Genomic DNA, 18,368 nt, shown 5'->3' with positions numbered 1-18,368 from the left:
GCTCCCCTGCCATAACGGGCGAGAGACCCAGCCCCCCAGCCAGAGCTGAGCGACTCAGCTCCCTCTGGGCAGGCCCAGCAGGGAGGCCTGCACCAGAGGGCCCAAACCCAGACGCAGTGTAACTGTACATGTGAGATAGTTTCCATTGTTCCAGACACAAGAACAATTTATTTCAATCCAGGGTATACCTTTAAGCATTCCTGTGTATTTGGTTGTTGGGAGCAAGTTGCATCTTGCCAAAATTACTACAACAGATATTACTTACTATACACATAGCCCAGCATCCCTTGAAATGCCTTCATGAACCATTCCATTATGATAAATCCCTATTACCTTTAAATTTTTTTTTAAAAAGCCCTCCTGAATAATTTAATTTTGCATAGTTTCTGGAATGCCCCGAGAATGGGAATCTTCTTGGCTTCACCAGGCAGGCCATTCCACAAGGTGGGGGCCACAACAGTTGCTGATCTTGCCCGTTTGCAGGGTGACACCCACAGAAGGTCCTGCTCAGATGATCGAATAATTTGGGAAGGCTATTTCTATCTTATACTAGCTCTTTCAGTTGAAAAGAGTGAGAGTGTTTTGGTAACTTTTTTTGTTCTATATATTTTTTTCTTGTTATACAGAGTCACTTTTTATGTCGGAAGAATTAGTCAGAACAAGTCAGAAGAACTATATTTACAGCAAGGGATGTGTATGTTGAATTTTAGGATGCACGCAAAGGGAAAAAATGTGCAAACTAGGGTTTTTTTGCCAAATTAGGGTTGCCAGACCCCTGTCTGGCCAAGGGATCACCCAACCTTTGGGGTTCCAATCTGCCGCCTGCCACCTGGTCAGTAGGGGAAGCCCCATCCCTAAAGAGGCCCATTATGCATCAACATGGTCAGTGTGATGACATCACGCCAGGGACATCACTTGTTGATGATCTAGCATTTTGGTCAAAAACTCTATGGTAACCATTCCACAAGGTAACCATAGAGTTTCATCCAAAATGGTAGACTATCAACATGTGATGTCCCAGGTGTGATGATGTCACTTCTTTGTGATCATCACACCAACAACATTGCATACAGTGATGTCACCCCGCCCGCACACTCTCAGGTAGTTCTTTCTCATCCCCGCTGCCAGGAGAATCGGACCTGGCAACCCTGTGCCAAACTTACACACTTGCCTCAGTTAAACACTGACTCCGGTTAATTTACATTTTGTGAATGCAGCAGCATAAGTTGATAAGAGTTAGTTTTCCACCATCTAATCAGGATTCTAGACTTGGGTTAAAGTGCTGGTTTTTAGGATTCCATGGGTAGGAAGGACAATATGTCAGGATTTTATCTTGCATAATTAGCCTTAATTTTGAAATGGTCAATTTCTGGTTCACCTTTTCTAATCACCATTTTATTTACTACTTTCCTCCTCCTTTTGGTTATGCGATTGACTAATGGGATAAATTTCTTTCAGACTCTGTCAGCAGCAGTTCAAGGTGGGAGTGTGCACATACCCCATCTATGTAAAAATGAAATACATAAAACAAATAATAGGGCTGCAGATCAGATGGCTAGAATATGCACATGCATGCATATGCACAAACCCACACGCTCCTCAGCAATGTGGATGTGAGAAAAGAATCTTGTGGAATACACTGAAGGAGTAAAGCCGAAACTGAATCCCTGGTAAAATGTATTTATTTATTAAAATATTCTTATCCTTCCTTTTCTTGGGCTCAGAGTGGTTTACAATTCACAATCAAAGCATTACCATTTGAAAGGTGGAGATGTTTTGCCAGGCTTATGGTTGAGGACAGCAATGGCTCTACCCAGCTTGGTTTCATTCCTTTCTTTCTTCTCCCCGGCGGGGGTAGGGTTCGTTTAAGGTGCTGTCTGAAATAGAAACTGAATATTGTTTTTAATAGTTTTAGTTGTTTAAGTCTTATACTGTACCTTGGTTTACTGTTGTTCACCATGCTGAGCATGCAATGCAGGAGAGGGCAGTTTAAAAATCCCACAAATAAATAAGTATTTTAAAACTATGTAAACATTGCATTAGGCATGGCTGTATATTAGCCCTGACCTGTATAAATGTCTCAGAACCTTAGTAGGGTTGGCCCTGGCTAGTAATTGGATGAGAGAACACCAAGAAATACCATGGTCATGGCATGGAGTCAGACAGTGGCAAACCATGTTTCTTGCCTTGAAAACCCTATGGTATTGCCATAAATAAGCAGTGGCTTGATGACAAAACACACACAATCACAGATATTCATATATATATATACATATATATATTTATCACTGCGCTGGTTCATTTCTCTTTTTATAGGAGCTGTAGGTGAAATTCTGATTGCTTACTGTATCTTTCTGTTTCCCAGAGAATGCTTCAGAAGCAGACCTGTGGCTACTGAACAGCTGTACTGTAAAGAACCCAGCGGAAGACCACTTTAGAAACTCAATTAAGTAAGTTGCTGTCACTTTGTGAAGAAATTAGATTGCGTTTGTAAAGGAAAAAAAAATCTGTATTTGAAGGATGCCCATTGTAACCCAAAAATAACCTGACCAGTGCAAAACAGGATGAGTTTATGTAGGAAGCAGAGAAGACCTAGTGTTTGTATGAATTATAGAAAATTATAGAAGATGGTGTTTGTATGAATTATAGAAAATAATCTGTAGATTGGGGTATCAAACACATTTGTTATGAGGGCAGGATCTGACATAAATGAGACCTTGTGTGTCATAAAATATGAAGCCAGGTAGTGGATATGTAAACTTTATAAAGGATATAAATGCAATTAAAGATTTTTTTTAAAAAAACTTCAAACATGCTTAAAAGATTAGCACTTCTGCGATATTTGTTTATTTAACAGTTTCTGATAACTGACACCTCTTGCTCTGAATTACTGCATCAAAATCGAGGCAATGTCTGTGCTGTAGCAATGTTGAGTAAGGTGTTCAGGTGCATGTCTGTTAAGTTGCAAAGCTACTTCTGATTTATTGACATTCATTACAAAAATCTCATGATCAATGCTTTGTGCTTAACATCCAGGGAAAACATTAAATGGCTGGGCATTGTGAGCTTTTGTACATAAGTTGCCTCATGTGCTGGTCAGCCAACGGAGTAAATAGAGGCATTGCTCTGTAGCTCCTGTGCAATTGAGCAATCCTGGCAAAGCAAACTGTGATGCAGAAAAAAGCAAGAGAGAGAAAGAAGCAGATGACAGTGAGTTGCTTGCGGGCCTGATAGGAGCCCTCTGCGGGCCTGATCTAACCCTCAGGCTGCATGTTTGACACCCCTTTGCGTAAAGGTGATATTTCAAACCCACTGTCTTGAAGAAAATATTCTAGCTTCTCTTCTTTCTATCTTTATGATACTTAACACACTATTCTTTCTGCAGCAAGTTAAGAATAGCTTAAAATGTTATTTTCTAGATGGTCTCACATTGGGCAGATTGTTGGGATGGCCCAGTGTGCTTCAGCAATAGAACGGCATCATAGCTGTTTCACATAATTCCTTTTAGCAGGTGGACAGTGATAGACTGGCCCTTGTGCATGTTAGCGTCCATAGCACTAATGCAGTCTTTCTCTGGTTTCAGACAAATGATTAACAAATGTATTAAAATATCTTTATCTGCCTGGGATCCTAGAGAGCTTCTGTCAGTTGAGGTAAATAATACTGAGCTAGATGGATCAATAGCCCAACCTCATTTAAGGCAGCTTCATGCAAATATGCATCTTTTGTTAAGTGAATTAGAAATTGATTGATTGGTTTTTTTAAAAACCCTATCACCATAAGCTATCTGCAAGAATTGCTCAGAATACAGCAAATAAACAGCACTTGAGAGGAGAAGCAATTGTGCCAGAATAGGTCAGTGGAGGGCGCCCTTGCATTACATCTGGATTTCAGTCCAGCTTGGCACACCCATTCCTTGGACACCAGCTGCCATCTCTGACCTGAAGAGGAAAGTAGCAGCTGGCTGCTTTTGACCATCAAACCTGATCCCAGCTGAGTACTCTCTCTCTCTCTCTGTCTCTCCCGGCTCCCCAGTTATCAGATGCCATCAGTGGGGCCAGAGGAAATGAACTATTCAGCAGTATTACTTTATTCTTGGGCCCTGACCTTGTTGAGTGAAGGGATCAGGGCCCTTTCTTGCCATTTTGATTATTTCTGCAAGAGCAGTGGGTGGAATTAGGAGCTTTCTCATAAACTGATAAACTTCAGCCATAGCAACAAAAGCCATAGTCTGAGGCTTAAACAGAATCAATTGCATAATTAATGTAGGACCCAAATATAACTGTCCAAAAATTAATTTTATCTGTGTTATACTTGCCACAGTTGCTCTGCTAACTGCTTCTAATGCTGATTTTTTAAAAAAAAAACAACAAACAGTGCAGCACAATATACTTCTGATAGAGGATTATCGCTTATCAGCAAATAGAATAGGTAGAAGCGTAATTGTGTGTCAGATGTAACCTGAAATATATTGCCTGTTTTCGTTAAAGCGAGATTGTTACCCAACAATCACATGGAAGTTTATGCAATCAATTGTTTAGTGCGGTGTGCAGATGGGTATCTATTGAAAGTAAGCATAAGCCATACTTACAATTCTAGTTAGGCAGCTGGTCCACTTGGAAGAATAAGACCATCAAAGCAGGGAGGGAGAGGGCGAGCTGGATTGAACCGGTGTGCTGTAGTTAGTAGAAAAAGAATTGCAGATTTCTTCTCTCCCATGCATTGTGTGCCCATTGTAGACAGAAGTACCTGCAGCCTGGCAATGAGTTAGCTCTTCTCTTGCCAAGAAAAACCTGGTTTCCTAAACACCAGCTGTTAGTGTGCTATTAAGTGTGCTGAGCTGGGCAGCCAGTTATCCTTGCCATGAAACCCTTATCCCTTTGGGCTGCAGCTGTTACAAGTCTTACCCTTTTACAATAGTGGAGAGCATGCTTTGAAGCAGAAGGGTGCTTACTGAAAATGTATGATTAGAAATTTTCCTTAGTCTTCTCAGCTGCTTTGTCTGCCTTCCACAATGTGACTGAGCCTGAATTAGCTTGTGGCTGAAACTTTTCTGCCCCACAGAATTGTACAGTGGCCTGTTCATTGGCATATGAGACAGTCACAGATGGCACTCTGTCTCTTGGAAAATGGGATTTGTTATGAGGCTAAGTGAGACAGATATTCCTGAGCAATTAATATCCAGATAATTTAAGGGGGAATTTAATTCCAAGTTGATAGAAATTATATTTCACCACACATGGAACACCGCTGTTTTTCTCATTCCAAGGACTCTACTTCTTCCTCCTTTCAGTTCTGTTGATAATGCAGCCATGATCTGCAGTAGTGGTCTAGAACATATGAAGCTGCCTTATACTAATCAAGACCATTGTTCTAGTAAGGTCATATTATCTACTCAGACATGCAGTAGCTCTCCAGAGTCTCGGGTAGCAGGCTTCCACAGCACCTACTACTTGAGCCATTGAACTCAGGTTCACTCAGGGAAGGTCAGAGAATGAACATGGGGTTTTCTGAAAGCCAAATCATGTGCTCTTCCAATGAGGCATGACTCCACCCTGACCTTTTAAAATCTTGTGTCCACCCTGCAAGGGACTTACTGAGTCCCAAGCTACATGAAAGAACGTAACATGAAATCATGACTATGTGACAGGAAGACAAAGGTCCAAAACTGTTATGTCAGTTTTTGTCATTATCTCTGGACTACTTTATCATTTTCCTGTGTTTATTGTTGTAAGCCGCCTTGCAGACATTTAAATGGGGACGCCAGTATAATTATCCGTCACAACATGGAAACCAATTTTTGGAAGATTATAATTAGCTTTGTGAGGATGATTCTTACTTTTTCATTGAGGTGGACCACACATTAGATCCCAGTTTTGATCATATTAAAGCAACATGGAACATTCCCAGGGAACATTTTATTGATTTTATTGTGATTTTAATTCAAATTGTTGTACTCCGCTCTGAGCCTCCCAAAAGGGGGAAGGGGCGGAATAGAATAATAATAAAAACATTCCCAGGGAAAGAAGCAACATTCCAAAATGAATGGCACCTTGATTGGCTTTGTTGTAACAAGTCGTATTCTTTGTCTTCACACAACATGCTCTGTTACATCTCTGTTGGTGTTTTCCCTTTAGTGGTTTGACACTTCCATGCATGGGCAGAAGGAATTAAGTGGGAAAGCAACTATCAAACCTTTGGGGGCACATATACATGGGGAGGTACTATTGGACAAGGGCTATAGGAGTACCTTTTAGAACTCTAGATAACCTGGAGCTATCTAGTGAGGATGAAGAATGCAGTTGTGTGAATGCATACTTGAACACTTAAAAGCTGTTTGAGATTTCTGTTTACAGACGAATGTGTCCTTTTAATGAACTCTGCAGCAAACATTTCCTAATACGTCTAACAACCAAATTATATGGAAATGTTATGGACAACTTTGTTGTTCATATAGATTGAGGCCACATTGTCTGCAACCTCTTATATCTTTTCACAGGGCAAGTAAGCTTTAGATCTGTTTTTAATAATGTAATCATTAACTTTAAAAGGCAGGATTAGAATGGATTCTTCCCCTTGGCTAGTAGATGTGATAGTGGAGCTCTCCATTCCTCCTCTCAAACTTGTCCATTAAGTTAATAACTGAATAGTTTATAGTGATAGACAGTATAAAGAAGGAGAATGAACTTCTGAGTATTCCTTGGAACAGAACAAACTTGTTCCCGTGTTACAAGGTGCTTTCACAGCTGCATAGTATTTGCTGACAGATTAAAAAGAATATGGGTTTTTAACACTGATTTTATTTCAATTAATACATTATGCAACACTGGTAGTTTTTTATTCCTATACTTTGAAATGGGGAGGTAGGTCTGTAATTTCCTGTCTTGTGCAAGGGCTAGATAACCCTAGATGTCGCTTCTGTGTTTCTGTCAACAAGGATGTTCAGAGGTTTTATTAAATACAGTGCCTAGAATGAGCAAGCAGTCTAAAAATGTTTACATTTGCCTGTAAATATGTTGATGTGCCAGCAAACAGAAAGGAAGGGGCGTGTGAAGAGAGAGAAGCGGTGTAGTTAGCCAGGCACTTCAGGGTTCAAGTTGAATCCCAGTGGTGCTGCCAGTGCCAGTAGCTCACCTTGATCGATTGGACTGAGAACTTGGCCTTTGTGGTGAGCGAAATGGTCTGGTCAGGGCTGGCCAAACTTACATAAGAGCCACATAGAATAAGCATCAGATGTTTGAGAGCCGCAAGACAGGAACATCAGATGAGGGAGGGAAAGGTTAGGGAGGAAAATAGATGGAAGGAGGGGGGAAGAGGTGGAAAGAAAGTAACTTTGATGGGCTAGCTTGGCTTGGAGAAGGGACTCAAAGAAAAATGCCTTCTCCAAGCCAGCTGAGAGGGCAGCAGGGGCTTTGAGAGCCATACAATAAGTGTGGAAGAGCCCTGGTGGTGGTGCCCTTGTTCAGCACTCATGCTGGGGATTGCGCTACAGATTTTGAATAAGGTATTATGCATTCACTTTAGTTGCTAGTTATTGCCCAGTTTTAAGGTTATTTCCCATTTTAGTATAAACAGTTCCATTGTGCATTTCATGGAAGGCTGAAGGGTGCTATAAATGGAGTAAAAAAGAAATAAATTTATGTGGAAGTTGAAACATGCCTTGAAAAGCACCTCATTTTTTCTTGATTTATTTTATTTATTTGCACCGTTTCTCCTCCTCCGTGTCACCCTCACAACAATCCTGTGAGTTATGTGGAGAGTGTGTGAGTGGCCCTGCCCGTTTCCATGGACAGAGTTGGAATTCAGACCTGGATTTCCCAGTTCCTGGTCATTACAACACACAGGGTTGATGATGTTCCATAATAGCTATTAATGCTGATATTGTGTTTTGGGCAGCTTTATCTCATTATATACCTTACAATAGCAAATAGGTCTTGGATAAGGAAACCATTTTTTAAATTCAGACAGTGGTGACATTTGATTAAAGGGCTTCCTGATTTGCAGCTTAATCTCCTAGTCAGTCTATCACACACAAGGAGCCTTGGTATAATAGCTTAATGTGCCATTTTTTGGAAAGGAAAACAGTCCGTGTTGCAGACTTATGCACATCGTTTAATGTTTAACATCTCAGAAACCACCTGAGTGAATTATAAGAACAGGGCCTTTTGAAACTGTCCTGTGTTCTATTTTATTAAAATATAAGAGAGCTGGTCAAAGTTTAAAACGTTTGTTAACAGTAACTGTTGGTTGCTGTAGAAATGCTTGGTGTCTGGGGGTGGTGGTTATCCTGGAACTTGTATGTATGCAGTTCAGCAGTTGCCTTCAGAGGTTTAAATTGTTTTCTTCCAGGAGTCCTTGGTTGCCACATTCCCTCATTTTACTAGAGGCATGTCAGCCTTAGAAATCATCCGCAGAAAGCTGCTAGCTCACAAAAAATGATGGCTTAGCCCATTTGTCCTCGCATGACTTTGAGGCCTACAAAGAAAACACAACAACCCTTGTAAAGATTCTCTCCCTCGTCATCTGAATGACAGTCTTAGTTCTCACAGGCTGAAGCACTGAAATACTTGATACAAAAATAGCGATTGGCACCATCGCATATCAGATGTGACATTACTCTGGATTTGAGCACTGAAGTAGTCTTCGTTATTCTGGCATGTTCCGTCCATGTGTTCGTCAAACTGCTGCAGATGCTGGTTCTCTTTTTAATATGTATCTGTGGCTGACAAAATTTTGTATTTGCTTTTCTAGCATGCCTAAGTAAAATCATTAGATTTTAGTCCAGTATCACCTTAGTGACTAACAAGATTTTGGTTGTATAAGCTTTTCAAGAGTCAGGTGCTTGATTCTCAAAAGCTTACACCTTGAAAATCTTGTAGGTATTTATTTACCTACATTATTTGTAGTCCATCTTTCTCACTTGGACTCAAGGCAGATTACACAAAGGTGCTACTGGACTCAAATCTAACTGTTCTACTGCAGACCAACATGGCTACCTTCTTTAAGTAAAATCAATGGACTGGTCTTTTACATACAGTGTATAGCATGCTGATACTGTTTTTGGTAGAATGCTGTTTTCTGCTTTGTCTTTATACATTTGCATTCATTCCATCTTTCTGAATCAATCTGTTGTCTGTTTAATTGTGCTGTGTGTTAGTCAGGCCACCTCTACTTCAAACCACATAAGTCCACAGCTTAATATAACAAAAAAGCCTATGAAATAGCCCAGTTAAAAACCATTTCAGTTTCATTTAAGCAGTGTACATAATCCTTCATCTGGTTTATTTCTGTTAATCCACAGAGTCCCTTGTCCACCTGCAGATTGGGTGACAACAAAGTTTGGTGCCAGTATGACATTTGGTTAGCATACCTTTCTTGAATTTCAGGGTTACTCAAGGGCATTGTTGGAAGGAGCAGGCTTTGTCGCAATCCTGGGCAGTTTCTGGACAACTATTTTGCTGTTTTTACTAAAATGGAGCACTTCTTGTGCGGTGCAGCACTTAGGTGCACCTAATTGCAGAGATCAGTGCTCTGCCTCATACTCAGGATTTTCTCATCATTCATGGAAGGAAATAAGTACCCATATGTACATGCAAGAAACATTCTTTTCCTAGAACAAATCTGTTCTCTGTGCTAAGTGTGTCCATAATCTTGCAGGCATATATCAGATGTGACATTACTCTGGATTTAGGCTCATTTTAGTTACCAGGAATGCTTAGTGAGCTACAGTTCTGGGATTTTTTGAGGGGGGGGGGAGGGTTTGCTGTTATTTCTGGTATCTTTAAAACTAAGAATAGAATTTGAAAGGTGAACTTTAGCACTTTCTTGAGCTGCATAGTAGCCCAAACTACCTGTTATGTTGACACAAGAGTTACAGCAGCAGTATGTTGAAAATCAAAACACAGTTAGTACTATGTACATAAAATATACTGCTCTGAAAATAAGTTACAGTTCAGACTCCTTGGTACTATTTTTTAAATCTTGTCTGTAAAATGAAGATTGCTTCAGGTCCAAAATGGTTTGGGTTTGGATTTTTGTTTTTTTTTCAAATGGAGGTAATTTGATGCTTAACATCGGTTCCAACAACTGACTGCCATTTTAAAAATTAATATTATCTGGTTCTAGGTTACTTGGGCAATGCATGCAACTACACACAAATTAGCTTTAGGATCCTTCTGAACTACTGCACTGGTAGTAGTCATTTTATCACATAGAGCTGGGTGCTCAGCCCTTATTGAGAATCTAAGGCATATTTGCCACCTAATATGTATGCTAAGCATTTCTGTTGGTTCTTTTACAGCTTTCTGATGCTTATGAATTTGATAGGCTTCTGAACATTAAATATGATTTATCAATCCATTTTTGCTCCATCCCCAGACCTAAAAGTGCTCTTTTATTCTGTATGCTGTGCCATGATCACTGTTAGCCATAAACTGATCTCCCCAATTGTTCCTTATTTGCCATTGAATTGTTTCTTAAGTAGGCTGAAACTTGGGGTTTTGTCAAAGGAGAGATGTTGCAAAAGTGTAGGTATATTTCAGCATAATGAACTTTGGACTCTCACATTCATGGCATGTTCAACACAAAACATTCTGGGTTTTTGTGTCAGATTTGGGTCAGTTAATATTTTGTTCTGTTATGCCTTTATACTTGCATAATTTTAAACCCTTTGAACCAAGTGTCCATAAAATCAGCCACTATTTGTATTTCCCATAATCCATTTCCTTTCCCTGTTTGTAGGAGTTCAGAAGATCCACATCTCTCTGTTGTGTGCTTATCAGCTTTGGAGAAAGCATCAGGTTTAGTGTAATACAGAACAACCGTTAGACTGAATTTGTGGAGACCTGTTTTTGAACAATTCCAAAAGCGTAAATTAGGGATGGGCACGAACCGACTCATGAACCTAAATTAATGATGAACGGGGCCCAGTTCGTGAACCGAGGTTTAGGCCATCCTGCTGCCATAAACCCGCCACACGACCCACAGGTGGCTTTGGGAGGTTTGTGCAGTTCATGTGAGCAGATATGCTGATGCTGACGGCACAGCTTGGAGAAGGCATCTAAAGAGACTGGTTCTCTTTAAATACCTTCTCCAAGCTGCACTACAGCAGGAGTACAACTCAGTGAGCAAACTCAGAAGGCATTTAAATGTCTTCTGAGTTCACTTGTGAGTTGTGCCACCATGGCAGTGGCAAAAAATTGCAAAAACTATTTAAAAGGATCCCTTTAAATGGCTTTTGCAAGCCTCACAGCATCACAAACCAGTTTGTTAAATGGGAGGATTCATGGAGACTCCATGAACCTTCACAAACCTCCATTTTCCCAGTTTGTGCCCATCCCTAGTGTGAATACATTCCTAGTACTTGTGTCTGCTGAGCAGCTGTAGTGAAATCACAAGCAAAAAATGTCTGCTTACTCTTTATCTTGTATGCTTGAAACTGCATGATTCAGTAAGACTTTGAGTGAAAGCCCATCAGTGGAAACAAACTCAACCTATAATTGAAACAAAGAATACAACCCCATCTTAGTTAAGGTGGCATACTTTCAGCCACAACCATGGTTTGGAAACCTACTTGATGGAGAAGAAAAAAACTTCAGTTTGCCCAGGCGCTTTCGCAAACTGGAATTTGTATGCCAGCTTCTAATAAAAGGAGGCATTCAGTTGTGCTCTTTGCATGAGGGGAGATGGAAATGAGCATAGCAATAAGCATTGTTCACCATTCGCAGACAGGCAGAGGTTTGCTGTGAGATCTGCATTGGCCTGACTTCCTAGCTAAGTCATGAACTTGTGGGATAGTCTTCACCCATCAGTAAGTACTATGAGATTAATGCTGGCCATCTTACAAGGTTGTTGTGAGCCTTGCTGGCAAAACAGAAGTGAAGCACTTTCAGTACTTAACTCTTTTTTGAATTTTTGTTTTACTTTTTCATTATCAGTTCATATGAGTCATTTATAATTACTGTGATTATATTGATAGAAATCTTTCTCTCGTCATGTCTTTTCTTTAGCTGCAAAATCAAGATACCTACCAGTAATGACACAGAGTCTGGTCAATTACTGTGTATCTGTGGGAAATGTTTTTCTAAGAGAGAGGGGAGACTGCCTATTTAAAAAATTAAATTTTATCAAAGAAATCCACTTTGCAAACTTTATAAAGCATTGTGAAGCTGCTCTGTAATGATGTCATCATAGCTCCCGGGCAGAGTTCTGCTGATGGATATGCCTGTAAAAAGCAAAGGAGGTCAGCTTTTTGATTGCTTCACATTATAAATCTGTGTGATGGATTCATGTTGTATATTTCTATTAGAGATTAGTTAAGCCTAACTGAGTTAACTTGCTCAAATCCTTGGTAGATTCCGCAAATGGCTTGATTTCTGCCCAAGGCCAGATTGAAAGAAGGGGGAGCCCTGTCCACATGAGGCAAAAAGGAAATTTTGATTAAACTAACCAACTTAAAGAAAAAGAGTGGGTAGAAGTTGAGGAAGAGAGCTGAGAAAAGCTGAAAGTTAAGGGAAATAATCTTTCCCAGGGGTGGCGACGGTAGCTCTCCAGATGTTTTTTGCCTACAACTCCCATCAGCCCCAGCCAGCACGGCCAATGGCTGGTTAAGATAAGTGTGGAACTTTGGAAGAGGTTGGCCTGTGATAGGATTTACTGGTGAGCTGCAAATGGGAATTTTAGAATTCTGTGGCCATTCAGACAATAAGGAAGAATTTTTAACCGTTTAAAGAAGAGATTTGGAAAAAGCATGGAGAATAGTATGTGTGGCTTGAATGCAAAAGTAGATGGGTCAAAGTATCATCACCCAACAAGTTTTTTTCTTTGTGTGCTCCTTTTTAGATTGCTTATAAGCTAAAATTAGTAGTAGCTGTAATTGTACTGAAGAAATATACTGAATCAGTCCCGACATCTGATAGTTGAATGTTGCTGAAATCAATATTGAATAAAACACTCTCCAAGGTATTCATGAGGGTACTTTGGATCGTTAAATAAAAACCTCAATTGGTGTCACATTCACACACACACAGCATCTCACTTTCATAACTCTTATCCTTACTTGCATACATTCCCATCTAGTATGTAAATATAGAGTGGGTTTTACGTGCATATCTGCCCGTCTCCTTGCTACCTGCTTGTTCTGGATTTTCAAATCTAGTTCAATCCAGCCGTAGGTGGGCACCACCTAAGTGTGCAGGCCCTGTGGCTGCACGCATACATAAGCAGGGCTTTTTCAGGCTTAAAGGAGAAGAACATGCTGTCCTTAGGAGCAGCAGGGCCCTGAGCCAGCAGTTGTCAAACATGAATGGTGGAAGCAACAGAGCTGCTGCTTATCATGCAGAGAAAGACAAAAGCTAATCTATAGAGAGAGACATTTTAAAGCTTTGATGTTGCTGTCTTTGTCTAACACGGCTAGGATTCGGAATAATCTACCTAGCAGATTTTCTTGGAGCTGGGGACAGGCCTGTTCCCCCTTCCTCACCAGACCAAAAACCTCAAGAGGAGAAACCTACCACTTCCTGGCCCTTTCAGCTGTTATGGAGTCAGTTGCCATGGGTGGGACAAGGTCTGCCTTTCTAGAAGTACACTTCTATTTACCAGGGTATAGAAGACATGGTTGACACTAGTTGGAGTGTCAGTGAAGACAATAATTGTGGTGGCAGATGAAGACCCAAAGAGGCAGTTGAAGACCCAAAGAGGCAGTCTCCAGTAAATTGGGGTTAGCATAGAAGATTGTGAGAAAGGGGGCAACTGGAATAAAAAACAACAGTGTTTATGGGGTTGTCCCTGTGAAAGCTCTCAAATGAACAGGCAATATGTTTAAATTAAAGAGTCTTTTATTCACACTGAAAATGAGGAAAAAGTGAGGTTCATTCATCAAAACAGATAGCATTCAAGAGATAATTGGAAAGGCAGGGTAGATAGGAAACAGTGTTTAGGAATCAGGTGATATATACTAGTCTTAGAGAGGCCTGTGGACACAACAGATCTAGAGAGAAAGCCTGTTTTGTTCTGTAAAGGGCAGAAAAAGAAGCCCATGAATGGGGGGGAGGGGGAATGTTTCATCAGTACCAGGAAACACACACATATACACACACAGTGAACATGTTTTAGGGGCCAATCCTTATAGGAAGATTGTACGCAGAGGCTGTGGGAAGGCATGTGTCTTTTCTGGTGGTAAACTTTTAGAGAATAATTGTAATGATTGCTTTACTGAGATGAAAAAAGGCTTGGTCCATGGCTTGATGGCCACTAATGGCCCTGTTGATGATTCAGGAAATCTTGAGCAGACAGGTGACACTGAGATAATTAAGTTGCATTTAGGGATTGAGTTGCACTTAGACGATAGCAAAGAGGTAAAAGTGATATTGTGTATGCAAAAGAGGCTTTGAGATTAATTTGCTTTGCATAGGTATTTAGTAATCCATTACGATATGCATGCCTTTAGGGTCAGTTAAAGACATCTGCTCTGATCATCTCCTGATCTAATCAGATTATATTTCACTTTACCATGAAACTGCAACTGGCACCCATGTTTGAACAGTACCTTGTCCTGCCCACGCTCTGGTAGTGCTAGCCCCAGGATGCTATGAGTTTAAGGAAGCATCCTACTGCTAACAGATGGGGAAGAATGCAGAGAGTGGGGGTGTTCAGCATTGAGGATAAACTGGGGAATGGGCAACCACAGTTGAAGACTGTGACAGACTGGTGCCTGTCCTGCATCTGGAGGGAAGAAAAGACACTCAGCTGAGCCTATGGGAGTGCTGCTTCAGCATCCAATCATCTTTCAAGGGGTAGGGAATATTGGTGGCAGCACAGCAGGAGGGAGTCCTTGTCTGTCTCAGGGAGAGTTCAGTGATTTCTGGGTCTACTTGAGTAAAAGAGCAGGTGATTTGAAGGGTAGCTCTGCCTGGTAGCATGACAGAATGCTTAATTTTACCTCTGGAAGAGAATGGAGTACCCAGATAAATAAATCTTCATTATTTATATAAAACTCATGCCTCAGTGATAACAGTGTTTTAGTTGCTTATCCCAAAACTTAACTCACAACAGTGAGCCCAAAGTCTTTATATTTGCTACCTTAAGAACATCTGGTAACTGAGAGGAAGGTTTGCACTATAAAACAAACCTCGTTTCCCAAAATTACACAGTCCCCCCAAATTACACAGTTGTCAAAGGTACTGGACGGACTATTAGGCTTAGCAGTTTCAAGGCCAAAGAATCTTGGAGGACACATTTCATTAGTGTAAAAACTTACAGGTTGGGGAAGGTGCTTGCATAATTAGACCCTGTATAGCTGTATTATATCTGGTCTTGTTAGGGCAACCCACCTGATTGGCTGAGTCACTTGATTAGTGACACAAAGGATCAGTCAAGGTACATCATTGGCTATACTTTTGATCAGTCAATCATGCTAACACAAATCATTGGGTTTAAAGATTCTTCAGTCTACTTTTCCTTCTTTGTCTCACCATCTTGATTTTTTGAAGAAGAGGCAACTCCCATTCAGTGAAGGAGGACTTGGCTTCCCTGATCTTAGTTTATATCATCAAGCATTCTTTTAAACTTGTATTAGTTATTTGGGATTGCTACATGAAGGTGGACTATCCACCTTGAGCTCTTTTGGTGTCTTGTCTGGTGCCCCTCTCCAAGTGGAAGGCATTAGGGTGTACTTATGCTAGGGTGGCTTCCATTCCTCCTGAGATTTCTGTAGCTACAAAACAATGATGTATATTGTCACAACAATATCAATTTGATCCATTGTCATATGCTGAATTAACGGCCAATCCAGATGTAAAAACCGTGAAGTCTCTTTTAATGGGAGGCTTACACCTATAAGGAGATTTTTACATTGAACCAGTTGATACACTATGATTAATTTTGTCATTTTCTCAGTTGAGGTCTAGATATGACTTGTCAACTTCTGTTGAATGGCAATATTTACAATTGCAACATCTGATGGTATCTAAATATGGCCCCGTAGCATTAAGTGTCTTGGAGTCTCCTTAGCTTCTAGAAACTCTAATTGAATCAAAACAGAAATGAAATCTGCAATGTTTGTTCATAAATATTTTATGTCAGTTGATAAATACAATATGCAGAGTTTCAGGAATTAATGGAATAAGGAGCCTAGATCACCCTGTGTTGCCAAAGCAATGGGATATGGCCTCAAAGTTTATACCTGTTCTCTCCCTGAATCTTAACTTGTGACTTATTCCTCATCTCTTGGAGGCTAACCAGTGGTAAATGAAAATGAGCCCTCCATGCCCTTACTTTTGCTAAAAAGACTCATATTACTATACTGGAGAGACAAAAACTCACCTCTGGTAATACAGTGGATTGAGGACCTTAGAACTCTCAGTATTTAAACACATGAGATATAGATTTGCGATTGTGTATGGATTATTTTAAGATATAAGTATTTAAGATTTTTAGATATTTAGATATAATTTTCTAGAAACTTACATGTAGATCTGCTACCATTATTGTTATATTTTTGACTCTACTTTGTTAGAGTATATTTTCTTCTATTGTCTCACTGTGGAGAATGATGTTAGAATTTGTTAGACAAAGCTATGTGGCATGATTTTAAAAAGATTTTAGTTTTATCACAATCATTCACCTAGCGTGTGATTTTCCATTTGTGACATGAGACATCACCAAAAGATCATTAAGCAAGTTTCTCCTAAACCTTTGAAATAGCTTTATTAGTACTTTATGTAGGAACAGTATTTAGTTAAACAATCTTATTTACTGTGTCATGGTCTGCAGTGAATGTAGCTGAAATTAAGAAATAGTGCAAGGTTATTACTCTCCCTTCTGATAGTTGCCTGGAAACTGCATAGTACAGAGGGGCTTTTAAAAGGATCATTAGGCTAACATTTATTGTACTAGCCAACAAGAAGTTTGGTGTTGTCTTAGCTGTAAAAGTTTGGGTTAAGATCAGTAGTATTTGGTGTATTTGGGGCTTTTTTTGAGGAGGAACTCACAGGAACGCAATTCTGACTGGCTTGATCTCAGAGGGTGTGGAATCCAGGTTGACCATATATGAATTGCTTTGCTCTGAAAATTGCTAAGGTGTAAGGTATGTAGCACAAAGATTTTTATATAGTAATTTTATAACACTTTGCATTAGCGCGCTTGTGAACGTAAGTGCCATCGAGTCACAGCCGACCTGTGACAATCTTGTAGGGTTTTCAAGGCAAGAGATGTTCAAAGGTAGTTTGCTTCTGCCTGCTTCTGCGCAGCAACCTTGGACTTCCTTAGTGATCTCCTGTCCAAATACTAACCAGGACTGGCCCTGCTTAGTTTCTGAACTCTCACAATATCAGCAGGAGTTAAGTTTAGACAGTAGTTGCTAAATATACAAAAATATTTTTTACTTTTTATTGTATGTAGTCCTGATATTGCCAAATAAACCTCCCTCTCTCCTGTATTTTGTTGGATATGAGAAAAGTTCTAAATGAATGCTGAAGCACTCTAAACACATATTCTCTTACAGGTCGTTTTTGCACTCACCTCCAGCCGGCGCGACCCCCCTCTTCACCGCGCAGGATCTGCGCGGATTTCGCACTAAATGCCGCGGAGCAGCCTTTTGCGCCGGAAACTCCCGTCGCAAAAGCCGCTCAAACGTAAATCGCCAAAAGCAGTTTGGCGTTTGTGCGGCTTTTGCGACGGGAGTTTCCGGCGCAAAAGGCTGCTCCGCGGCATTTAGTGCGAAATCCACGCAGATCCTGCGCGGTGAAGAGGGGGGTCGCACCGGCTGGAGGTGAGTGCGAAAACGACCACAGTGTAATGAACAGAAGAAAGCTTTTAAATGTTTATACGTTGCTCTTTGTTAAGACTGTGAGCTAATGCAACAATTATATATGTATAATGTATGTATGTTTGTCTCAAAATATTCCTTAAGGGGCTTAGAAGGAACATAGGCAATTGAAATAAAACATGCTAAAAACCTACTACAAGAAATGTAAGCTGCATTAAAAAATTAGCAATATTCAAATAAATTCAGCATGCAAATACTAGCAGTATTTCCTTCTTGGATCCATTAGGACTGACTAGAGATACTGAATTCCCTGTGTTATCCAGTGGCAACAAGGTGACTGACTGAAAAACACATGAAGTTTTTTAAGAATTGCAATTTTAATAGATTCATGCATGATGTACTAGATTTTGATTTATAAAACCTTTTCTAATCTTGAAAATGCTGTGAAGCAGTAAAATACCAATGCACAAAAGTTCTGTGTTTCATTTCAGAGGTGTCTTTGACCAAAACTGTACCTGTCATCTTGTCATAAAGAATGACGCATAGTATTTCTTCATTACCTTTAAATATATGAATTTCCCCTGACAGTTTCTTTAAAGTCAGT

General features: G+C 40.1%; 1 protein-coding gene across 1 annotated transcript in view; it reads left to right on the top strand.

Annotated features, from left to right (window-relative positions):
• Positions 1-18,368, top strand: part of CDKAL1 (CDK5 regulatory subunit associated protein 1 like 1) — a 406,460-nt gene that overhangs the window by 63,651 nt on the left and 324,441 nt on the right. The window contains exon 3 of the mRNA XM_060244150.1: positions 2,366-2,450. Within this exon, the coding sequence (XP_060100133.1) occupies positions 2,366-2,450 (85 nt within the window). The remainder of the gene's footprint in view (positions 1-2,365; positions 2,451-18,368) is intronic.

This window comes from Heteronotia binoei, chromosome 7 (genome assembly GCF_032191835.1).
Source record: "Heteronotia binoei isolate CCM8104 ecotype False Entrance Well chromosome 7, APGP_CSIRO_Hbin_v1, whole genome shotgun sequence".
Taxonomy (NCBI): Eukaryota; Metazoa; Chordata; class Lepidosauria; order Squamata; family Gekkonidae; genus Heteronotia; species Heteronotia binoei.
Note: the sequence above shows the minus strand (reverse complement) of the source record. Positions and strands in the feature narration are given on the sequence as shown.